Source organism: Momordica charantia (assembly GCF_013281855.1).
Source record: "Momordica charantia cultivar OHB3-1 chromosome 2 unlocalized genomic scaffold, Mcharantia_2.0 BLBB01000002.1, whole genome shotgun sequence".
In the NCBI taxonomy this organism is placed as follows: domain Eukaryota; kingdom Viridiplantae; phylum Streptophyta; class Magnoliopsida; order Cucurbitales; family Cucurbitaceae; genus Momordica; species Momordica charantia.
Window position 1 is genome coordinate 9,932,441 of NW_028275160.1, and position 26,948 is coordinate 9,959,388.

Below are 26,948 nucleotides of genomic sequence, written 5' to 3' on the forward strand. Positions count from 1 at the left end.
TATTTGATTTGTCAAATTTCCATGTCATTTAATATAATTTTGAGACACATGTAAATTTTCAAGGGAAATTATAGTGGGTAGCAAAAATCTTCTATATATTTCAAAATATGTCAACTGTTTTTAAAATTTTCAAATATAGCAAAAATTTTCACTTTCTATGAATAGTATATGAGATACTCACATCAGTAGTATATTAGACACTCATATAAGTAGTATTATAGATGTATATTATTTAAGTAAAAATTGAACTTTCGTTTTTTTTTAATATTATATTTGAACAAACTAAATGTAGTTGCTATTTTGTAAATTTTACTAAAGGACTGTCCCAATTTTTAATTGATCCCAAATTTAATATGTAATTTTATCATTAATTTATAATATTAAAGCAAAAATTTGTGATTGGACCAAACTTCATGCTTGTACGTGAGACTAGAAAGATTTTTGTTCTTTTCTTTTTCTAAAGAAAAATTATTTTCAGAAACAGAAAATGAAAAAGAGCATCATTGGGGATTTTGAATGGAAATAATCAAAATAAATACAATAAGTTTTGTTGCAGAATAAGACTGGGAGTTGTGAGATTTAAGGGTCTATTCGGTAATACTCACGTTTCTTGTTTTTCATTTCAAATTTATTAGGAAACGTAAGCATTTGACAATTATTTATTTTTCTTATTTCTTACTTTTTAGAAACATTCTCAAAATTGTATAGAAATTTTGAAAACAACACAAACAAGTTTTTTGTTTTTCTGTTTCCATTTCCTATTTGTTTCAAGACATAAATAAAAATATGGTTTTATCATTCTTGAATGCATTAATGTTGAAACCATGCCATTCTATTTTTCTTTATCAAAAAAGATGAAATAGAAAGCTAGAGTTAAAGACAGAGACTAATTACCACTGAGCTAAGCTCATGTTTGTTAAGGATCTCACGTTGATAAAAGAATGACCTTACATAGGTTTATAAATATTCATGAGGTTTCACTTGTTCGAATCCCTGGGTTGTTGTCCACAAGAGCCTAAAATGCTCAAACGAGCATCCGCAAGATACCAACTTTTCTATCATTGAACATTTCTAGAAATTTAATTATGTATACATATATAAATATAGTAGTATTTTTTAGGGAAAAAATAATTAATTAATTATATAGAATGACAACCATTTCCACCATCTAGGATCGAAGATGTTCTATCGTCTACTCATCAAAGTAAATAAGATACAATAATTTTTACCTACTTGGTTCAAGAGCTAAAATAAAATAAACAAGAAAAATTTAAGAATTAAAATAAGATTTAATTAAACCTAGCTAGAATTATTATAATAATGACCATTCGTGGAGTTGAAGATTATAAGATTAAATATGATTGTTTTCTTCTTCTTTCTTTCGTATATTTTTTTAATCCTTAATAATGTAGAGAGAAATACGGAAGATCATGAAGATTTGAGTTGGACATATATATTTAAAAAGATGAAATATTTGACTTTGGAACTTAGGGTTTCAAAACAAATAATTGAAATGAAAATAAAGGGAAAGGGAACATTCAAGGCAATTACAAGAAGAATCTTTTCTTCCCCAAATGTCTCTGTCTTCTTTCTTGATCTTCTTCTTCAAAAACAATCAATTCATAATAATTAATATATATATATATATAGATATATATATATTTTTTTTTTTTTTTGGTTCAGATTCTTCAGATTGTGTTGTGAATTTTATAAGGTTATTTGATGTCTATAATGTTGTGAAATTTGTGTCAACTGTTTGGGTTTTGCCGGTTGGTGAGGTTTATAGTCTTGAGCTTTGCCACTCCGATCATCATTTTTCTGTCTTTGTTTTGGTTTATGCTTAGAAAACAAAATATCTAACAAATCCTACTGTTTCTTTAACTGTAGATTTGATGCATAATATAATACGATCATCAATAATTGAATATATGGAAAGAGATATATATGTATAAGGAACAAGAATTTAGGTATCGATTTAGTTGTGTTTCGAGAAATATGAACATGTTTGATGATAGAAACAGAGTAGATTCAAAATAGATCACAAGTCAAACTCGTAAAATAAAAGTTTAATTAAATTAAATTCAATGAATTAGTAGTAAAATTAACTTTTTGTTTTTTAAGATATGCTTAGGTATAAAAGTTCTTGTGATTGGATGAAACCTTTTCTTTTCCCTATTTGCAAGTGTCTTTTCACTTACAAATATTCGATTAAGTTTCCAAATATAAAAATTACAATGGGAATAAATCTACATTAGAGATTTCTTAAAGAAAAAACGAAAAATTAAAGCTCTACTCAATACAAAAGAAAATAAAAATAAAGCTCTTGTTGATGCAGGGTTTGAATCTTAATTTCATCGTCGAATGCTCCAGCCAATATTTACATACAAACAATAGATACACACATTGGTGTGGTACTAAAATCCAATACATTTCGATGTTTAAATCAGACAAAAGGATTCATTTGATAATATATATAGCCGAAAGTAAAGTTGTAGAGTGTACATCGTGCTCCTTTTATTTATGAGATTAGTACATTGATAGATGCTCTGAAGATGATAATTACATAAAGAGATTCATTCTACAAAATTTTGATAATTACAATTCATTCTACAAAATTTAAACTTTTGTTTTAAAATATACTCCTTTGGAACCTATCTGCATTTTACCAATATACATTTTTTTATATACATGTAATTTTTATTATTAAGATATTGAAATTTAAAATAGAAATTAGTTGATTTGGGATTTATTTTTTAAATCCCTAAATTTATGCACCTTTTCACACTCCTAAAAAACTTTCCAAATTTTTAGTTATCTCTCCATCTTCTTCATTCGTCTTCTTTTCTCTTGCTTTTCACCATTATTTCCGACAGACCGTCTTCTCGTCTTTTTAGTGTTCTCCGTTTTCTGTCGTTACCGTCTCTGGTAGCCCGTTTCCAATTTGCTCGCTTTTCACCATTGTTTCCGATCCCGTTTTCTACCGTTTACGTTTTAAATATTCTAGGTTTGTTTTTTATCTTGATTTTGGGTGTTCGATTTGGGTATTTAAAAAGTATTAATTGTAAAGGAATATAGCCGTATATACTTTATAGTTCATATATAAGTTATAGTTTATAGCGAGATATAGTTTATATTTTCATATAAATGTATGTTATAATGACTATAGTTAGCCATATATAGTTCTATATAAGTATATGTTATAATGACTTGTAGTTAGTAGGATATAGTTGATATCTCCATATAAATGAAAATGTAGGCGATATATATATATATGCTCTCCGGCGAATATTAGTGAGATTGAGCTAAATATTGCATTTGAAACGTATCAAAATTGAGCAAAAAATATGAATGAAATGAAAAAATATTTTGTAATAAATTTCAGAATATATTAACGAGCAAATTAGAAGATTATGGGAATAACTGATTTGGGTCTCACAATAATTTAATGTTTATAAAATCAAATTTGGAGCATTAAATATTTTACATTTAAATAAAAAATTAATTATAATAAATATAAATGCCATAAATAAGGGTAAATTTCACCTTGATAAAAGTTTTAAATCCGGAAATCTAAAACTGTAAAATTTGTAAACATTAGATATTTGTGAAAATAAGTTTCCAAAACGGTCCGTCCAAGACATTTTATGTCTTTATTTATAAAGGGAGTCTCCTCAGATTGGTTTGGGTAGACCGACTTGACTGAATTAGGCCAAAGTGGTCCAGTCCAAAAGGTTTCACTAGGATGCACGATACACGTTGTTTCTTTGACTTTACTTCAAGTGAATATAATATAGTAATTTCAACTCCAATCCAACTCTATAAAATATATGTGTGTGTGAAAATAGTAAATATTGTTTCTATTATTCTTTTCCCATTTTTTCTAATTATTACATAATTAGTTTTCTGCATAATTCTTTTTATTTTTTGAAACAGAAATATATTTTTTTGCCTTTGGCTATATCTTTTATCTATTGGCTAACACCTTTTTGTTAGAACCAACCTCTTGAATTTGGGTTGAGGAGTTGTGTACCTTTCACTCTCAAGGAGTTGTGTACCGATCTATTTTTATGGTTAAATTATAAATTTAGTCTATTAACTTTTCAAGGTTGCTGTATTAATGGGTCCTTCAAATTTAAAAAAACATCTAAATTGATCTTTAAACTTTAAATTTTGTGTCTAATAGATCTTTTGAAATTTAAAAGTGTCTATTGGTTCTTCAACTTTCAATTTCGTGTCTAACAAATCTTGGTCATATTTGACATTCTTTAAAATTCACAGACCTCGTAGACATAAAGTTGAATTTTGTATCTCATAATATATAATAGGTCTCTAATTTTTTTTTTTTTAATGTGATAGCAGCCTATTAGACATAAAATATTGAAAATTTTGGGACCTATTAAATAATTTCTAAATTTTAGAGACTTATAAGACACAAAATGAATATTTTCGAATATGATAGGACATCATTTTGCCATATAAGAATATCTCAAGAAACCGAAATCAACCTAATTCAAATAACACACAATCAACCGTAATAGAAAACAGTATAAGAAATCCTTTTCTAGATGGAAAATACTTGACCAATCTTGTCCTCACCAACATTGTTCCTTACCGTTGAGAAGCCATGTAACTTTCCTTTCTATATTTCCGAAAATGGGGAGAGTTGAATTTCATTTGGAAATGGGAAAAAGAATGGTGGAGGAAGAAGAAAAAGGTTTTGTGGGTGGGTTCATTGGAAAGGGCCAAAGGGTAAAAGGGATGCATGTTCTTCACAACATGAATTATTGATTGCATCTAAAGAGAAAAAGGTTGATGAGGAATGCCTTTTTTTGGTGGTGTGGTGCTCCTAATGATTGAGTAATATGAACTTGGAGAGGAAGATTTGAAGAAACTTCAACCCAATTGGCTTTTGCTTTGGGAGATTGCTTCAATTATTAGCCTCAAAACCCCATGCAATAATAATGTCTTTATAGATCATTAGAGGGACAAAGACAGCCACATATCTATGCAACAAAATTTAGATTTCCATGTGGTGTGTGCAGTGCTAAATTATAGTTCTAAATTTTGGTTGTGTGTACTTGTTAAATGTTGGTCAGTTTTCACATCTTTTCTTAATGTTTTAATGTAAGTAAAGCTTTTTGAATAACAACAAAATTAAAGTAGAGAATAATTGTAACATCCCCGTTTGATAATAATTTTATTTTTGTAAAGTAAACGGGTTAACGTAATTTTCTTTACGTTTCTTTCTATTTTAATCACACTTGTGAAATTTTAGTAAAAGTTTTAAATGAAAATATCTGACCCTCATCAACCCCAATGACCACAATCAAATTACAAAGTAAAGGGGAAAAAATGTTTAAATACCATTTTGGTGATCGATTCTAGTTTATTTTAGTCTTTATATTTTTTAAATATCTATCTTAATCCTATTTTTACAAATTTTGTTCATTTTTAGTCTCTATAATTTTGAAACGTTAGTTTTGGTTATTGTAGACTTTTAAAAAGTGACCATTTTTTGTCCATCGTTTTTTATTCTTATCTCATTTTGTTTCGATCAAAATTTTAGTAGGACACTTTACTCATGAATGTTAAAAAATGTAGTTATAAATTTGTATTAAAAGATTATATTGTGCATAAAATTTATGTTACTTTTTTAGAGTCCAAGAGACCCAAAATTACAAAAAGTTTTGAAGGTAAAAGAATTAAAATTAAACAAAATTACAAGTACGGAAATCAAAATAACCGAATTCAAAAGCACACATAACCAAAATAATATTTAAATCAAGATTACTCTATGAAAAATAGCACATAATTAACTTTTCAAATAGGAAAAAGAAACAAAACATTTATCAAACATACTCTATATATATTTCCAATGTCACATAATCCAAATATATATAAAACTAAGAAAAGAAAAACACACCAACCCTATACATTTAGATATTAATTAATAATTTAACACCCAAAACCAATTCCCATATTAGCTAATATAGATTCTTTAAACCTACTAGACTTTATGCCAAATAATTTGAGATCATAAGTAATAGTATATATTGGGAAGGACAATAATTGAGGTGGGCAAAAGTGGGAATAAAGAAGAAAAAGTTTAATAAGGGCATGTGCATAGGGGAAGTGATATGATATTGCTTTCAATTATATATGTGCATATGGGTTTTGAGACAGAAGACCAAAGAAAAGACATGGAAATTTAGAGGGTTTGTGTGTGTTTTTAGTGTTACAAAATGCACATGTTGGAGTTGGACACATACATATATAGAATCAAAAAACATAAACAAATGGGTGTCTCTGTACTTCGTCTCTCCAAGGCTTCACATCCACCCAACACTGTTCAGACCAACATCTTCTCTGGTCGGATTATTTGCCCTAAAATCTCAACACACCCTCATGCCCATCTCTTTAATCCTAACCTTTTTTCTTTCACACTTGAAACTTCCTATTTGATGTAGTTGCCAAAAAAAAAAAAGAAGAAGAAGAAGAAGAAGACTAATTAAATGGTCTTGTTAATGCATAAAACTTATAGAAATCGCATATGTATACGTAGTAAAATTGCGATTAAGTAGTCGAGCGATTGAAATTTGATTGATATAAGATGATAGTATGTACATGTGTTGTTAAGATGGTTTTGAAAAGGAAAAAAAACAAAGTGCCCTTTGGATTATGAAAAGTGATCGATACGTCTAAAAAAGACACTCATATTGTTTTTGAAAATTTTTTTTAAGAAACATTTGAAAGATGATTATTCAAATAATAGACTTTCAAATCTGACACTCTAATAGTTTAATTAGTTGAGAGATGATCACTCAAATTCAAAAAAGAAAAAAAGGATAAATTCTAACTCATAATCTCTTTGTCAGAGACAGTGTCAATTACTGTTGGACTAAGTTTTTGTTGACAGTTAGCATAAATTTATTTATATATATTTAATGAAATATAAGTGTGTGCTAGTATATTAACTAAAATAAACATAATCTCCCAATAATCTAAAATTTTAAAAATGGTTAGTCTATCAACTAAAATCGATCATAATTTTAAATTATCGTAAAAGAAAAAAATGGGGTATTTTTAAATTTTCGTAGTAGAAAGATTGTCGATATTATTTTTATTATTTCGATGAATTATTAACCAATCTTTTAAATCTCTCAGTATGTATGGTTCTATACTCTTTTGTCTCACGATAATGTAACAATATTTATATAAGATCTTTTTAAATTTCCCCTTTTTTCCCTTCTGATAGGATGTTGATTTTCTTCTATCGCTTTCCAATTAATTTTATATATGCAACAATCTTTGGTTTTAGTATTGCTTTTTATTTTAATAATTTGGATTAATTAGTTGTTACATGGAGGATTTTCTAAGATCATAATGAATTGGTGATTAATTAGTTTGATAATTTGAATGGGTGATTATTGATAATTATTTTATTTTATAGGCTACATTTTAAAAATATTTACCAAAATTTAAAGTTGATTGGATAACGATTTTTACTTTTAATTATGTTTTTATTTCCTTAAAATCGTGCTATATACTAAACTACTATTTTTCTTTGTTTACACGTAAAAATGTTTCTAAAAATTTTAGTCCCTAAGTTTCAAGTATTGTAACTTAGTTTTTAAACTTTGCATAAAACACTATTTTAGTCCTTAATGTTAATCTTTTATTAATCATTTAATCAATTTATTTGGAAATTTGATACCTAGCTCTAGTACATGAGTCTTTAAATATTTGTTCGGACATCCATTTCAAGTACATAAATTAAATATTTGTCAATGTCAAGTTTGTGCTAAATCATTTATTAAAAAAAGTTAATGCAATGATTCCAATTAGGGGTGTGATCCTCCAAAATCTTGCATCGATGTAGTATGTACATTCTTGCATCAATGTAGTACTCAGTTATGTACATTCTGAAATTTAAATTATTACTTTAGTTCATGATAATATCGAGTCGAGTTTAGTAAGTTACGTAGATTGTATACCTATATAAAGAGTAGATGTTGTTTGTCATAGAGGAAGCTTAGGAAGCGTTGTCTATCATTTGTGATAATACATACTTGACCGTCAGCATATATTATGCTAGTAACATCCGTGCATCCAGTCAATGTCAAGTCAAATTTTTGTTAAATCAATTAGAAATGAACCATGTCTGACTTTTCTCGACTTCACGACTTCAATCTGTTCGAACTAAGCACATACTCGTGTTTTCAAACGAGAGGATCGCATGACAGACTCTGATTCTACATATATGAGTTGAAATTAAAAATTAAAAAACTATAGTAATCACATTTAACCCATATATTAAAGAAGATGGAGTGGAGGAAGTGTGAGTTGACACGTGGGGGACGAAACCGACGCATCGGTACAAACTACAAAAGTACAAACTTTGTCATAATGGGAGCGGAGAAAGAAAACGATAGCTTTTTATAATATAAAACACATTAAAATATTCTTTTAGTCTACTTTTAAATTATTTTATTCTATCTATTTTAAAACTTTAATTTATTTCATTTTAAAAGATATTACTTTACTTTTTTACTTATAAAATTTTAACACAAATTCTGTGATAAGAAAATTTAAATTAAAAAATAAAATTAAAGGATAAAAAAGCTAAACATCGTGAAACTACAAGTACTAAAACGAATTAAAGTTGAAAGTACAGATATCAAAATGAATATTTTCAGAAATACAGAAATGAAGTTACTTGATGATGCAGTGACAAGGATATGTAGCTTGTGGTATCACCTACGATGAAATCTTGTGTTCGAACCTTTACTGTTCACAGTGTTATTTAGCTGTTCATAATTCATAGCAAATACGTGTAATAAAACAATCATAAAAAATATTAAGAAATATTTATATTAGGAGAGGTAGACGTGGGTATTTGCATGTAAGTGAAACGTGGCAGCTTAAATGACGATGAATCTGCCTTCCTTTGCCACTTCTTCTCTCACTCCTCCACCTACTTCTTCTCTACACTTCTTTTATTCTCTCTCTCTCTCTCTTCTTTTTAATTTCTTTTTATTATGTTATTTTCTATACATTTATCCAACTTTTTCTTTTGTCACGTTCTAGGCTTTCAAAATTAAAAAATGTAGAGTCAACATTTATTTTCTTACATTGATGTTTTTTTTTTAATTCTTCTTACGCGTGTTTATCTTTTGATTCTTTATTCTAACTTTTCTTCATTTGCGTTCAATTATTTAAGATATAGTAAAAAAAAAAAGTATTTACTATAAATATCAGATGTTTAACTAAAAAAAAAAGAATGAAAAAAAAGTGCAATCTCCAAAAAAATTCCATCTTTTGCTCGCATATCTAAATGGCGTGTTTCCTTTTCCGCTGATTTGAAACCATTTACTTTTACTTAACCATAACGTTTTAAATATTAACATTTTATCAATGTATTCCGATACTTCCTTGGAATGAAGTCAATATTCTCTAATGAAGTCATTTTGAAAAAAAAAAAGAAAAATGTATTAACTATTTTTTACGGTCAAGATGAGCGTAACGCAAAGGTTAAGACATTATTCTTTCATTCCTTAAATTTTCGTCGACATGTCAATAGACATTTCAATGAGTTCGACATCAATATGAGAATTGAATCGATATTCTCATGTTACATGAAAATTTGATAAAATATTAATAAAGTATTCACTAACATTGATATAATATTATGTAAAAAATTTGTAACTTATTAAAAAAAAAAGTAGAAAAATTATTTATTAATTTAAATATTTATTATGAATCATTAATTTTATAATTTTTTACCAAGGAAAATATTTGGCTGAGAAAATATTATCTTTACCCATAAAATGTTTGAAAAACAGAGACTTCTTATAAAAATTAAGTTTTCAAGTGTGGAGAACAAGATTTTATGACATTTTATCGATTTATAATATTTCTATAAAATTTGAGATATTCGAAATTTTAATGGATAATTAAAACTTTGATTTGTGACAGATCTCAAATCAAATGAGAAGAATCCGGTACTTAATGAAGCGGGTATTAGGTGCCACCTCCAATCACTCATTTTCCGTACCATCACGTGAAATTTGGGGGACATATTTGGAAATTAGGGTTTAAAATTTGAAATCCGGGTTTCGTGTAATATCATTTCAAAAACAGGGCCATTATTGGAATTCCAAACAAACTTCCAGCCTGTCACCATTCATGTACAGTCTGTCAACCTCCTGCACAATTATACCAAAATTATTATTATTTTTTATTCTTTAAAATAACATCCAATAAAACGACAAAAATCCTACGTGGCACTGTCATTCAAATGTCGAGGCAGCCTCCGCTGCTTTATATACGACTCCACATTTCTCGTCCCTCACCGACTCGCTCTCTTCTCCTCTTCTCTGACTCACTGAGTTCACTCGACTCGGAACCACCGGAAAAAAGAAAAAATGGGTATTTGCATATCGTCGGATTCTACGAATGTTGCTACGGCGAAACTGATTCTGACCGACGGAACATTGCTGGAATACTCGTACCCAGTTAAGGTCTCTTACGTGTTGCAGAAAGATCCGGCGAGTTTTATCTGCAACTCCGACGAGATGGATTTCGACGACGTCGTTTCCGCCATTGACGACGGCGACGAGCTCCAACTCGGCCAGCTCTACTTCGCCTTGCCGCTGGACAGGCTCAACCAGCCGCTGCACGCCGAGGAGATGGCCGCATTGGCCGTCAAGGCCAGCGCCGCCCTCATGAAGGCCGGCGGCGAAAAATGTGGGTCGCGCCGGACTGCGATCTCGCCGGCGCTGTTTTCCGACGAGGAGTTCGGGAAAGTTCAGCGAAGTGTTGCGAAGAAAGGGAGTGGTAGAAGAAGGAAATTTACGGCGAAGCTGAGTGCAATTCCGGAATAATGAAGTTTTTTTAGGGCTAAAATTGTAAATATGGTATGTTTTGGGTTGCTTCTGTGGATGTTTCGTTTCCGCATCCCATGGCAATGGCAATGGAGATTCTTTGTTGTCCAGATTTACGTATTTACCCCTGGCGTGTAAAAAGTTATAAAAAGATTGAAAAAAAGGGTAAATTTTGAATTATTTAATGCGCGTTGCAGTTGCACCAAGGAATTCTATGGGAATTAATTCTTAAAAATAACTTTGCAAAAAGTAAGTAAAAAAATAGTTTTGTTTTCGTTGGGTTAAACCATGAGTTTAAATTTTCGTACGTTGGGTTTAGTTTTAATTTGGTTATGATTTAAAAGTCTCAATTTGATTGGTATGTGTTTTGAGTTTGGTTTCGCAATGAGATGAATCTTCTTCAACAATGATCCAAAAATAAAAATTTTGTTGGTTTAATATAACTTATTTTTAAGAATTATAGAAGTCATTATTCTCATTATAATTTTAGAATTTCCAACTTTAAAATAAATTAAAATTCGAAATTAACATTATACTCAAGTAACTCCTAAATTTTAGTTCTTTTGGTTCTCATTTTGAAGAATGAAGTGCAAAATAATAGCAAAATTTGAGGGCTAAAATGAAATTAAAACCTATTCTCGTTTCACTCCAAGAATCCATTAAAAATTTACCGCCAACTCTAACTCAGGTAAAAAAAACTTTCTACCCAAAAATAATTTGACGAAATTGTAGAATCATCCATTATTTTTAGTTAGGTTTAAGTACTATTTTAATTATTTTAGTTTGGTTCATTTTAATTTATATATTTTCAAAACATCTATTTTGTGGTATAATTTTAATCTTTGTTCATTTTAGTTCTTAAATTTTAAAAATTGTCAATTTTGATTCTTGTATTTTTAAAAAGTGACTATTTTGATTCAAATTTTAACACAAATCTTATTCACCATAAAATTCTTTTAATACAAATTTAGGTATACATTTAAAAATAAAATTTAGTAAGTAAAATGTCTTGTTAAAACCATGATTGAAAGAAATTAGATATAAACAAAAAAATAAATGATCCAATGATCAGACCAAAATAGTAGTTTAGAGAGTATAGAGACTAAATTGACCAAAAATTTAAATGATAGAAGTATAGAGATAAAAATAAACTAAATCCGAAAGAAAAAAGAAATAGTATTTGAACCTTTGTTAGGAAAAATAGCGAGAATATTTAATAAATTTGTTTGGGGAAGAGAATACCCTGGACACGTGGAGGACCCCTATTGGTGCTCCAAGATGACTCATGAGTCATGCCCAGCTCGGACGGCCGAGATCACCACCACTAGCGTTGACAGATGCTAAGTATGAGGACCGAGGTGAACCTGGCCAAGGTCCGACCTACCGGGAAGCTCGGTGGGGGCCGATGTGAGCTACTGTCAGCGACGTGATTATCGGGTATAACCGTCGGTCCCGAGATTACCGAGTGTAACCGACGGTCCCGAGATTACCGGGTGTAACCGTCGCGAGATTAGCGGGACTACCACCCATAAATAGAGGACTTCACTCCACGATCAGGTACGATGATTTCTGACCTCGAACTAAACTGGGAATCCGACCTATACTGACTTGATCGTCAGAGTGCTCACCTTTTTGTGCAGGTCCGCCCAAGTATTCAGGTCGGTCCAGAGGCCGAGTTCGAGCTGCAATCTGAAATACACTGTTGTGCATATCCTTGCATAAACATTTGGCTCCGTCTGTGGGAACGACAATCTAAGTCATCTCAATCCTTTAAACCAATACGCGAACGAAAATGGTTCAACCAGCAAACTCGACCAATACGGCAGATTGAAGGACTCTAGCTGCCAGCGATGCCCACCAGAGGGAGGTCGGAGCAGCAGTGATAGAGGGGCAAGGTCACGACGGCCTAGCAACAGAACCCCTCCGCAGGTCGGCACGAATCACCGCGCCTGTCCTACCACTTGCGCACCCAAGGACATCCAAGGCCACCCGTGGCTGAGGTGGGACCTCTAAGAAGGGCGCCCGGGGTCCAGCCCCGGCTCCACCAAGTGAGAACTTTGACGCACTCCAGAGAGAAATGAAGGCAATGCGCACACAAATGCGGTCCAAGGAGGAAATCTATAATGAGATGATACTAGCTGCAGGCGCAGGGTCCCGATCTGAAAATCGAATGACGCGCATTGACATACGCGAGCAAAGGGGTTCCCACCACGGCCCAGTCGAGGAGGAACATCCCGGAGACAACGAAAGCGAGGGACACACTCGCCGGAGGGGAGACCTCCGTGAGCATCTCAACAGGAAGAGAGGCTCATCTCTCCGAAAAGGACAGTCACCATCCCGCTCACACCGGAGCTCCAACCAGCAGGCTGAATCCTCTCACAACCCAGCAACTCCTGCAGGAGTGATTACAAGGGAGGAGTTCGACCAGCTGAGGGGCCAGCTCGACGCTCAGGTGGAGGCCTTAAAGGCCAAATGTGAGCAGAAAGAAGGTTCGCTGAACGATGGCGACTTGGGAGAATCGTCCTTCACCTCGGACGTTTTGGAAGCACCGATCCCTCCGAAGTTCAAAGCTCCTACCGTGAAGCCTTATGATGGGTCGAAGGACCCCAAGGATTATGTTGAGGTCTTTGAAGGCCTCATGGGATCAGACGCAATCAAATGTCGCGCCTTTCAGATCGCGCTTACTGGCAGCGCGCGATTGTGGTATCGGAGACTGCCAGTCAGGTCGATCTCGACCTGCTCTCAGCTGAGAGGGGAGTTCCTTGCACAGTTCTTTTCTCGGCATTATGACAAAAAGACAGCGACCCATCTCGCCACCATCAGACAAAAGGAGGGTGAGACGCTGCGAGAATATGTCACCAGATTTCAGGAGGAGCAGTTGAAGGTCGCACACTGCTCCGATGACTCGGCCATGTGCTATTTTCTCACCGGTCTAGCAGACGAAGCCCTCACGGTGAAACTTGGAGAAGAGGCCCAGGCCACCTTCGCCGAGGTGCTTCAGAAGGCGAAGAAAGTCATCGATGGGCAGGAGCTCCTCCGAACCAAAACCGACCGACCAGAACGAAAGATCAGCCGGGGCAGAAGTAGAAAAGATATAGAAAAGGCAGATCCCAAGTCCAAGGACAAGGGATCCTTTTCCAGCGGCCGAGCTGAGTATCGAAGGGCAGAGAACGGGCCTACCAGGAGCCGACCTTACGAACGCTTCACCCCGACCACGATTCCAATTTCCGAGATCCTAACGAACATCGAGGAGTCTGGAATGGAAAAACTACTCAAGCGTCCTGAGAAGCTTCGGGGAGCCCCGGAAAGGTGCAGCAAGGACAAGTATTGCCGCTTCCATCGGGAGCACGGCCATAACACGTCGGACTGCTGGGAGTTGAAGCGCCAAATTGAGGATCTAATTCAAGATGGCTACTTCAAAAAATTTGTGGGAAAGCCCAGGACCAGCTCGGCAGAGAAAAAGGAAGAGCGGAAGCGTTCGAAGACGTCGCCCCGGCGCACTGACCGACCTGCGGTCATCAATACCATTTTCGGAGGGCCAAGCGGGGGTCAGTCCGGACATAAAAGAAAGGAGCTAGCTCGTGCAGCCAGGCGCGAGGTGTGCATCATCAGGGAGCCGAGGCCGACCTGCCCAATCACCTTCGATAGTACAGACTTAGAGGAGGTCCACCTGCCCCACAATGATGCACTTGTGATCGCTCCCTTGATTGATAATGTGGTGGTCAGGAGGGTGCTGGTAGACGGAGGCGCATCTGCTTACATCCTGTCCTTACCGACCTACCTCGCCCTAGGATGGACGAGGTCGCAATTGAAGAAAAGCCCGACACCACCGGAGGGTTGCGTCGACTTGCCGGTCACGTTTGGGTAGGACCAAACTCAGGTCACCCAAATGGCCGAGTTCGTGGTAATTGACGGTAGATCGGCCTATAACGCCATCTTTGGGAGACCCATCATCCACTCATTTCGGGCGATTCCCTAGACCCTTCATCAAATTTTGAAGTATTCCACCCCCAATGGCGTGGGCACGGTCCGAGGAGAACAGACCGCTTCGAGGGAGTGTTATGCCTCCGCACTCAAAGGCTCATCGGTCTGCGCCCTCGAAACTCTCGCCGATAGGGATGGGACGCTCGAGTTCGAGGCCGACCTGCCGATGAGGGAGTTTGCCGCACCCACTGAGGAGCTCGAGCTTGTTCCTCTACTTAGTCCCGAGAAGCAAGTAAGCATAGGAACCAAGCTGGGGGCCACCGACAGAGAGGAGCTAATCCACTTCCTCAGATCCAACTCAGATGTCTTTGCGTGGTCCCATGAAGACATGCCTGGCATTGACCCGAAAATTATGACGCATCGCCTCAGCATAGATCCGTCATTCCGACCTGTAAAGCAAAAAAGGAGACCTATAAACAAGGAGCGGAGTGATGTAATTGTTGAGGAAGTTAGCAAACTTTTGAAAGCTGAATACATAAGAGAAATTTCGTATCCCGAGTGGCTGTCCAATGTTGTATTAGTTAAAAAATCTAACGGAAAGTGGAGAATGTGCGTAGATTTTACGAACTTAAATAAGGCATGCCCGAAAGATTGCTTCCCACTGCCGAGGATTGATCAGCTCGTGGACGCCACAGCCGGGCACGAACTGCTCACCTTCATGGACGCCTACTCTGGGTACAACCAAATCAAGATGCATGTCCCAGATCAAGGTCATACCGCATTCATAACAGACCAAGGTCTGTACTGTTACAAGGTCATGCCCTTCGGGTTAAAGAACGCAGGAGCAACCTACCAGAGAATGGTGAACAAAATGTTCGCCAAGCAGATCGGCCGGAATATGGAAGTGTATGTGGACGACATGCTTGTCAAGAGCAAGCAGTCTAAGTCGCATCTCTCCGATCTGACCGAAGCCTTCGAGGTTTCTGAGGACATATCAAATGAAGCTCAACCCAGCTAAATGTGCCTTTGGAGTCTCTTCGGAAAAATTCCTTGGCTTCATGGTGAACAACCGGGGAATCGAGTCCAACCCCGAAAAGATTAAAGCCGTGCTCGAGATGGAGGCACCTAAGACGCTGAAGCAGCTTCAGTGCCTCAATGGCAGGATTGCGGCCCTGAACCGGTTTGTTTCAAGATCGACAGATAAGTGCCTTCCTTTCATCAAAGTCCTACGGAGGAAAGGGCCGTTTGAATGGACAGCGGAGTGCGAGTAAGCATTTCAGCAGTTGAAAAGCTACCTCTCTTCGGCACCTTTGCTCGCCAAGCCCATGCTGGGGGACAAGCTCCAATTGTACTTAGCAGTGTCTGAGAGCGCCGTCAGCTCGGCCCTAATCAGGCAAGAGGAAGCGCGGCAAAACCCGGTCTACTACACAAGCAAGGCTATGACCGAAGCCGAGACCAGATACCCTCAAATGGAAAAGTTGGCTCTTGTTTTAGTCACCTCGACCCGACGGCTTAGACCATACTTCCAAGCCCATACTGTGGTGGTGCTCACTAACTTGCCCCTAAAAAACATCTTCCATAAGCCAGAAGCTTCTGGACGCCTGATGAAGTGGGCAATGGAGCTAAGTGAGTACGACATCCAGTTCGAACCCAGAACTGCGTTTAAAGGACAAGCAGCGGCAGATTTCATAGCCGAGCTCACACCACCTTCCGAGCTGAGCGAGTCCGACCTACCGTGGACAATCTATGTCGACGGATCCTCCAATGAGAAGGGGTGCGGGGCCGGGGTCCTCTTGCTCGGACCAGGAGGCGAGCGACTTGAGTATGCCTTGCGGTTCGGCTTCCGGACTTCTAACAACGAGGCTGAGTATGAAGCATTTATTGTCGGCCTGCGAATCGCTAGAGCATTGGGGGTCTCTTGTGTTAAGGTCTTCAGCGACTCCCAGCTAGTTGTGAGCCAGATCAAGGAAGAGTACCAAGCCAAAGACTCCCGAATGGAGAAGTATTTGGGCAAAGTCAGATTGTACCTCGCCCAGTTTCGAACTTACGAAGTAAGCCGGGTTCCCCGAGCAGAAAATTCTAATGCTGACGCCTTGGCCAAGTTAGCATCGACGTACGAGACCGACCTGGCTAGGTCGGTCCCCGTCGAGATCTTAGATAATCCCTCGATCTCAGAGCCAGATCTGATGAAGATCGACGCTCCAGAGTCTTCATGGATGGACCCGATTACAGACTTCATTAGGGGCAACTCACCACAAGACCCCAAGGAGCGCAAAAAGTTGGCAAGGCGAGCAGCTCGGTTCGTGGTCCGAGGTGGAGCATTGTATCGACGCGGCTTTTCCCTGCCTCTATTGAGATGCCTAACCCCTGAAGAGGGCATGTACGTCCTCAGAGAAATCCACGAAGGAGTGTGCGGCAGTCACTCAGGCGCCCGGTCGCTGTCAGCCAAAGTGATCCGACAAGGATACTATTGGCCGACCCTCAGCCAGGACGCCAAGAAGTTCGTTAGAACTTGCGACAATTGCCAACGCTACGGAACGATAATCCACCAACCTCCCGAGCTGCTCACCCCCATCTCGGCCCCGTGGCCATTCGCGCAGTGGGGATAGATATCATTGGTCCTTTCCCTTTGGGCAAGGGCCAGACCCAGTTCGCTGTGGTTGCTGTGGATTACTTCACAAAGTGGGCCGAGGCCGAGGCGCTCTCCCACATATCGGAATCCAGAGTCACGTCCTTCATATGGACAAATATCATATGTCGCTTTGGTATACCGCAGGCCATTGTGACAGACAATGGGAAGCAGTTTGACAACGCCAAGTTCAAAGACTTTTGCAGTAAGCTTGGCATAAGTCACCTTAGCTCGTCCCCCGCACATCCGCAAGCAAATGGGCAAGTGGAGGCAGTCAACAAGATCATCAAGCGAGGCATCAAACTTAGACTGGACTCCAAGAAAGGCAGGTGGGCCGAGGAGCTACCAGAGGTTCTATGGTCGTATCGGACCACCCAAAGAGAATCGACGGGTGAGACCCCGTTCTCCATGGCCTGCGGCTCCGAGGCTGTAGTCCCGGTTGAGATCGGCATGCCATCTGACAGAGTAGAGCATTACGAGCCTACGACAAATGAGGAAGAGCTGCTCCTCAACCTCGACTTGTTGGAAGAAAGAAGAGCAATGGCCCAGCTACGCCTGGCGGAATATCAGGGCAGAATGGCCAGACATTACAACGCTCGCGTTCGACCTCGGACCTTTCAGGTCGGACATCTGGTCTTAAGGAGGGTCCAAACCCATGTGGGAGCCCTTGATTCGACCTGGGAGGGCCCGTTTGAGGTCAAGGACATAGTCCGACCTGGGACGTACATATTGGCCGATCTGAAAGGAGACGTCCTCGCGCACCCGTAGAACGCGGAGCACCTGAAGCGTTATTATCCTTGAAATGCCAAAAGGATTTTCAATGGATCTGTAAAAACTGTTTCACAAGAATTATGATCGGAATAGATGTGATGATTTAATTTCATGATTCCGAGTTCGACCAGAAATTAAATGGGGGCCACGGACTCCCACGCGATCACATTCCAGCAGTCGGTTAAAATTCAATCCTCCAAAACCTAAAGGTACGAGGTGCGATGCCAAAACCACTGATGAACTTAAAATTCAAACCTTCAAGGTAAAGGGACGATGTGAAAAGTTCAAAATGATCAAGCCTCTGAACCTGAGGTACGATGTACGATATGAAGAACAGCTACGGACTTTGGATTTTAGCCTTTTAACGTTTTTAAGTTAAGGGTGCGATGTTAAAAAATCCAGAGTTGGTGCAATGCATTGAATGCTAGACAGAGATTCAAAATCAAACTTTCAAATTATTTTAATTGAAGGCGCGACCTCAAAAGTAAAAGGTGCGAGGTGACAATGGCTGCAGTTCAAAGAAAAAAGCAAAGAAAGGAAAGATGTTGCCAACAACAAAGTAAAAACAAATGGGAGCTTCTTTATTGAATGGAGAGCAGAGCCAAGGCTTATAGACCTTGCAGCTCTGCCCTGACACTTACAAACAAAAAACAAAAGAGAAGAAAAGAAAGACAGCGAAAAGCCTCTTGAAGGGTGGTCGCCTAAGAGCCTGCTTGAGGAGCGCCCTCTTGAGTGGTGCCGACCTGATCCTCTTCGAGGTCGGAGTAGTCAGAGTCCAGATCTCTGACGTACTTATCCACCAACGCTTGGGGGCCAGGGGTGCCGCTAGGCCCAGACGCCCACTGCTCAACATACCTCTTCTTCAGACCACCGAGATCGATCTGAAGGTCAGGCATGTCGGAAGCAATGCCCTTCAGGAGAAAATTGAAGCCCGCGTCAGAAAAGTCTTTGGCAAATCCATCGAAGTTAGGATGTTGCCTAAACGATTCCTCCAATAGGGCTCCATTGCTGAGACGCTCCTTCACCGTCTCCAGCTCGGCAGTCACATGCCTCAGCTCCTCCTCCTTCGCTTCAAGCGCCTGGAGCATGTCGTCCTTCTCCTTGAGGAGTTGGAACTTCTCCTTCTCCAAGCCCTTGGTGATAGCATGGGCAGCTCGGAGCTGGGCCTTGCGTCTGTCTTCTTCCTTCTTCAGCAGGTCGGCCTTGGTCTCCACCTCGGCCTTCAAAATTTCCACCTCAGGGTGAGCCTTCAGCAGCTCATCCTTCATGGTGGAGGAAGCAGCCTCCAAGGCTGCAGAGAACTCCTCTTTCTCCCTCGATGTCAGAGCTTCCCTCCCATCCAGCTCGGCCTTCACGGCCAGAGCCGATTGAATGGAAGCAACAAACGCCTGAGAAAAGGTACAAATAAGAAGTTAGACCGAGCTACCTGTTAGGTAAATTGAGCAAAAACACCAATCTTACCTCAGCGGTGTAGTCGATGGTCCTCTGCAGAACGGACCCTGGGTCACTTACAAATTTGGACGCCCTCCTTAGGCAGCGGTCCAAACTTGCGGCCGAGATGCGGGACACCTGGTCCATCACCCCAGAACTTGACGGCTCAACTTTGAACCGTGACGTCACATCGGACGTCCCGCCCATCCTGGCCTCAGGATCGTCCACCCGATCTGCGAAGCTCGCAGGCAAGACCCCACGAGCTCCGACCTCCAAGGGGGAGGTGGTCTTCTTCTTCTTCCTCCTTCGTTTCAGAGGGACTTCCTCCCTCACCTCCTCGCCCAAGGGCGAGACGTCCACCGCCTCGGTCTGATCCCTGGGGCGCTTCTCCCTCGAAGGACCCCCAGAAGACTCCAGCTCGATCACTGGGGCTGGATCTTCCGAGGCTGGCCTACCACAGCAGGGGTGGCAGGTTTCGAACTCTGGGCGGCCTCAAGAGCATGGGCTCGGCCCTTGGACATGCGCTTCACGTTGCTTGCAAATCTGCAAACCATGGCTGCAAAATAAAAACAGGGGTCAACACAAGGTTAGAGGAAAAAGGGGGGAAGCAAGCTCGGCATACCAAGTTCGGAGTTCGGCCTTGAGGATTCCATGGGACGAACTGCAGGGTTGTAATCTAGCAGCCCGGACTCAAGCAGCAGTTTGTCGGTCACCAAGGTTCCGACCTTCCTACCCCTCGGAAAACGCTCCTTGTAATATTTCAGCGTGTCGAAGGTGGCTTGCGTAAGCTCGGGGACTGGTCGGATTGAAACTGCACAAAGACAAAATTTGAGTCAGACCTGAATAACAAGAAAGAAAGTTATCACAAGAAGTAAGAACTACTCCGTACCTAGGTTCCCAAACCTAGTGGGAACGTCAAAGAAGGAACGACCTGACTCGTCCTTTGCAAGCCATTCCCCAGAAGCGTAGAACCACTTCCTCACCCATCCCTTGATGGAGGTCGGCCCCTTAACTATACCGCCTGCGCCTTTCCTTGCGCACATATAGAACCGACCAGGCTTCTTAGTTATCCTTTTCGCTTCGAAGCACGCGAGGAGCTGGTCTACATCCAACAGCTCGGCCTCTTCACTATCCCGAGCTCGTAGCCAAAAAAGGATGGCCAAAGCGAAAATGACACCCCACCCATTGGGGGCCACTTGAGCCGGAGCCAGCCCAGTTCGGAAAAGAAACTCTTGGACGAAAGGGTGAAGGGGAAGTCTGAGGCCGTACTCAAACATTTTGAAGTAGAGAGTGACCCATCCCTCTGGAGGATTGTCAGCTCTGTCCCCCTCCTCCGGAATCCTAAGGAGGATGTTCTCAGGGATAGCGAACCCCCTACGAAGGGATCCGAGGTAGTGCTGAGGTATCCTAGAAGGGTATTCCAAACCTTGACTCGAGGTGGAGGCATCACTATCCTCCCCGTCATCGGAGAACCTAAAGTTTTCTATCTCCTCGAGCTCGGACTCTAACCTACGAGCTAAATCCTCATCGGATCCTAAGTTGCTGCTAAAAGAGGACGACATGGCAACTACGTTCGAAAGAGAAAGTGAGGGAAGAGACCGACCTACCAAGGGTTCGAGCTACCTTCAGATCGAACTCCAAGAATTCAGGGAACGTAAGGTATGACCTGAAGTATTGGAGGTATTTATAGCTCGTCGGAAAAATTTCCCCACCGTACACGTGTAATCAACGAGCGGCTAGGATCCTCCCTAAGATCCGAAGCGTCGGAATATTTGGATATTTCGACGATAAATCTACCGCAACGGTTATATTTTCCCACGAATAGGAAGTCGCCACGCGTCCAAAGCAAGTCGAATGAACTTCTCTGCCAGGTCGAGATCGGACCAGACAGAGAGGGGGCCAATGTTTGGGGAAGAGAATACCCTGGACACGTGGAGGACCCCTATTGGTGCTCCAAGATGACTCATGAGTCATGCCCAGCTCGGACGGCCGAGATCACCACCACTAGCGTTGACAGATGCTAAGTATGAGGGTCGAGGTGAACCTGGCCGAGGTCCGACCTACCGGGAAGCTCGGTGGGGGCCGATGTGAGCTACTGTCAGCGGCATGATTATCGGGTATAACCGTCGGTCCCGAGATTACCGGGTGTAACCGACGGTCCCGAGATTACCTGGTGTAACCGTCGCGAGATTAGCGGGACTACCACCCATAAGTAGAGGACTTCACTCCACGATCAGGTACGATGATTTCTGACCTCGAACTAAACTGGGAATCCGACCTATACTGACTTGATCGTCGGAGTGCTCACCTTTTTGTGTAGGTCCGCCCAAGTATTCAGGTCGGTCCGGAGGCCGAGTTCGAGCTGCAATCTGAAATACACAACAGTGCATATCCTTGCATAAACAAAATTAATTTATAATTCAGAAAAGAAAAAGAAGAGAATTGAAATGTTGGGCTATCTCGTAATATAAGGGAAAAAAAGATTTGAAATGTTTTTTTTTTCCGAGTACAAAAAGATTTGAAATGTTGGAATATGTCATTTCGAAAATTTAATTATCATTACAATTATCAGGTGGAAAATCATAGATCTTAAAGAGATTTGAGTACCTAATTATCAATTTCCAAATCAAACAATTGGATAATCATTTTATTTTCTTTTCTTTTCTTTTTTGAATTAAGCTTGTTTACTAATTTTTTAAATACTTAAAATTTTATTTTTTATTTTATATATTAAAAGATTATTTAAATATATATATATATATATATTCTATATTTTTTAAAAAAATATTACTAAGATTTTAAAAGAATTTTTAAAATGGAAAAAAAAATAGCAAACAAAAGAAGGCTATTTTATGTATTTTTTTAAAAAGGATTTTTGTAGATTAATTTTTGCAGAACTGTTTTCTATCATCTTAAAATTTAAAATTGTTTCAAAGCTTAAAATTTAAAAGTTGTTTTTTATTTTTTTTCTTCTTTCTTTTTGTTTTAGGCGTTACATCTTTAGTTTTTTCATATCACATTTAAATTAAGTTACATTTAAAAAGAAAGTAAGAAAATTATATGAAAATACATTTGTCCTAAAAAAACAATACATTTTATAAGATATTGAAAATTATATAAAAACAATAATACACTAAGCTTTTTACTCAGCGTATAATTCGTTATGTCTTGACCTAAACAATACTCATATTATTTTATTAGTACAACCGAACTCATGATTTTTTGGTCGGAAATATGGGCCTAAACTAGTTAAATTATACTTAGTCGTTGACAACTATACTAAAATTAATTTAAATCCAAGTAGCAGCTTCATGAGTTCTCTCAGAACAAGTTTATTCTTTCATTCTCTTGAAGCAAGTAAGAGAACAATAAGTAAACAAACAACGAAAACTCTAGATTTTGACCGGACTTTACACCTTTGTATCTAGTTATAATCGTATATGTGTGAAATCGATGTTTTTTATGTTCAAAAGATTTATGATATAATGATTCATGACGTCTCTATCGTTCTATTTCAGCTCAAGAAGTTCTTATTAAGATAGTACCATCCTACAAGCAGGCCATTGGATCGAGAGGGAATAAGCTAACAGTGGGCATTTCAAGAAGTTCTTACTGAGGCAATATCATCCTAGCGCAAACATTTGCGAGTTTTTGGATGCACGTGATATTGTTAAACATTCCTAATGAGTAAAATAGATAACAGAAAGAATATAAACCTTATCAAATGGACTACAAATTTGATTTTTTTTTTTTTTTGAAAGAATAACTATGGTGCTTTGCGTGGAAAATAAAAACGTGGAAGCTCTCAAAGAGAGTCACTTTGTTAAGCTTTAAAACAACTTTTTTACCTAATAAATTTAAAATGTATGACATCATATAAATAAATAAAGGAAAAAGTCTCCAATCCTTAATTAGTTATGCATGTTTTTGGTACAAATACAATGATCCAAACATGCATTAATGGGAATGTGGATACATGCATGTATATTCCTTATCTATAAAAAGCCATTTAATAAACCACAAAAATTCAAAGGAATATAGCATTACCATACATGGCAATGGACAACATTTTCTTCACTAACATTCAAAATGGAAAAAGACCAACATGACCCTCTTTTTCTAGGGGTTAATATTGGAAGTGTTGGTTGAGTGGAAGAAACAAATATACACAATTAATATCAATTGGGGAATCCAAAATGATATTTGATTCCTTGTTTTTTAAAAGGGATTGTTGGTATGTCATGTATGTCACTTTATTTTGTCTAGCAGACCAATTTAACTTTTTTTATGTTATCACATGGTGCTAAATTAACATATGTCATACTACTTACAATTATAATTTAAATTTTGTTACGATCGATGGGAACCTTGAAGCTGAGCAAACTCATATTAGGTGAGTGATAAATTCTGGTCAATTACTAGATGTCACGTCACAGATTTCTAAATTTACATGCTTCTTAAACTAATTTTAAAATCGACAAATAGAATTATTCCACGTGTCTTTCTTATGGTCGTCCGATACATCGACTAGTGCATTTACAGACCCACAAAAATTCTGTAAATAGAGGGAGTCACCTCTCCTTTGGACATGAACAATGATCCAGAAAAATTGGAGATTCAGAGGCAATCAAAGCATTGAGAATTGTCTACAATCAATCAAGCGAAGTATTGATGCCTTAATTTTAATTTAAATGTTAAAAAGTGTTATTTGTCATGCTTATTAAGGTCATTTGGAGTTAAGGCATATGTTCATGCATATAACTAGGTGAAAATGTGTATATTCGATGTCTAAAGTCTCAGGCACTAATTAGACTTAGGTAATCATGTGTGTTAATAGGGAAAAATAAGGAATGTTAGATGCGCTAGATGCATTCACTCCCAGAATCCTAGCTTGATGGTATGATGCGCCAGCCATATAACTTTCAGATTTCTTGCGGTCACATTTCTTTGCCCAGAACGTGGAAACGTAACGTTTTGTCTCCATGTCGAAGTCGTTTTTCCATGACGTGCACAAGTGCAAGTCAAAATTACTTGTTCAAAGTTACCAACCTCCAAGGATCTTTCCAACAAAGTGCAACCTCATATGAATTTCTCAATAAAGTGCAACCTCCAAGCCTATAAATGCAGCTTACATATCTCAATTCTAGCTTTTGAATTCTCTTTAGAATTTTGTTCAATTGTTTTGCTCCTGCATTTTCAACATTTAGTCTTAAGTTTAATTATTCTCTTAAATTGTTCTTTAGCTTCTCATCATTCTTATTTTTCACAAGTCTTTTTAAAATTTCAGCACTCCTCTTGTTATTTAATTTTTGAATTCAATTCTAAGTTAATGCAAATGTCTTCTTTTAAACAAATTTTTGAAACGTTCACTCTCTCATTGCTTATTTTGATTGATTAATTTTCATAGTTGATTTATTTACTGGCCGCTTGTTCAAATCACACTAGTTTAAGTTTGATTCTAAAAAAGTTAGATTTAAACGGAGTTCATCAAGATAAAATAGGAAGTTAATTACTTAGAAATAGGAAGTTAATTACCTAGAAATAAGAACTAAAACAAGAACCTAGACCTAGGATCTCTTACCCGTTAAATGAGAGTTGGAGCTTTACTTATTTATGATTTTGACATTTTATAGACATATGTAAATGCTGACGTAAACTTCTAAACAAACTAAGAGCAATATGAAATAAGATTAGAACCCAGTTTGCATGTTAAGGGACGTTGAGCCAAACACATTGATTAGTTGCAATATCTTTTTCAAGGCTAAGACAACAGTGAGGGGTTGGTTTTTCCATAATCTATTCTTTCTTAAGTATTGTTACCAAACACTCTCAACCATTTTTATCATAAATTAACTTCTCATTGAAACAGTTTACCATCTTATTTTAAAAGAAAAACTAGTCACTGTAGAGACGAATCTAGAATACTTACATATTATTACCTGTGACAATGTGGACTTGCACTCGACCCTCTAAATATTAAGCAGAGGCGCAACAAGCACTCAGAGCCAACAAAACTTGAAGATTTGAAGGTTTGAAGACTATGAGTTTTTAAGAATATTAAATATTCTCTTCGCCAAGCAACCAACTGAAGAACTTTTTCAAGTAACAAGACTTGAAGACTTCATCAAGCTGAAAGTCAACGACTTCGTAAAGTTGCAAGCTGAAGAACTTCGTCAAGCAATTAGCCGAATAACTTCATCAAGCTTTATAGTCAAAGAGCTTCATCAAGTTAAATAGTCGAAGAACTTCGACAAGCTGAAGAACTTCATCAACAAGTTGAAGTCTTCATGACAAGCTTAAAGCTGAAGACCTTAAAGATCCTTCAACAACCAAGAAGTTGAAGGCGTCAACTTTCTTAACATTCCGGAATAAGCTCACAAGCTCTTGAATTAAAGTTCACACCTGAGATAATTAATTAGAGGATTATACGTTAGAGACTATAACACTACATATCTGTATAACACTACATATACAAATACAAGTTCATTAATTCTATTTTCTCTTCTTTGAAAATCTCATAAACAACTTATTGGGAAATTAACGGTTCTGTATAATTTCCTCATCCACAAAAATATCCAAACACAACAAAAAATATGCAAATAGGAAGAAAACTGTGAAAGCACCATAATAACAATACATCAAATTATATTGACTCAGATGTGGGTAATTATTGTTTAAGGATTGAATACAATAACTGATCTCCCAACCTAGAGGTCCCAATAGAACCCCTAGCTTCTCAGCAATCTAATACAATTACTTGAGAACACGAATGAAAAACTCACAATAATAAAACTCACAAATACAGTTTACCTTGAATACCTTGAATAATATGATCTTGATCTCCCAATCTGCTGTCAACAATCCCAAGCCACTGCCATGAAAAAGTGCAATTCGACTGCCCCTAAAATTCTGATGGCTATTCCTCACAAAACATAAAACTCACTATATATATTATGGGTATGTGAAACCTAAAAAAAAAAAAAATACCAACACAACTGTATTTAAAACATTTTACATTTTATAGTTTAATAGCGAGATAAACCTAATCTTGTAGAGAGTTAAAATTAATTATATATATACGTGAAATAGATGATTTATGTTTCAAAGTTTATGATCTAATGATCTGTTATGTTTGCATTGATCTATTTCACAATCGCACTTTACATAGTAAAAAATAGCTATATTTGAAAAATATGAATGCAATAAAATTTTAAAAATTAAAATTGTTACATCATTTTAGTTATTCTTATTTGTATCAATTATTTCATATGGTATTTGTTTGCTTTCTTCCTTACTTTTTGCAGGAAAAA

The 26,948-nt window shown here is 37.7% G+C and overlaps 1 protein-coding gene across 1 annotated transcript; it reads left to right on the plus strand.

Moving 5' to 3' along the window:
* Positions 1 to 10,332: 10,332 nt before the first annotated feature.
* On the plus strand, positions 10,333 to 11,063 carry LOC111017924 (uncharacterized). The gene has a single exon (XM_022293819.2). The coding sequence runs from the start codon at positions 10,425 to 10,427 to the stop codon at positions 10,881 to 10,883; it is 459 nt and encodes a 152-aa protein (XP_022149511.1). The 5' UTR covers positions 10,333 to 10,424; the 3' UTR covers positions 10,884 to 11,063.
* Positions 11,064 to 26,948: the final 15,885 nt, after the last annotated feature.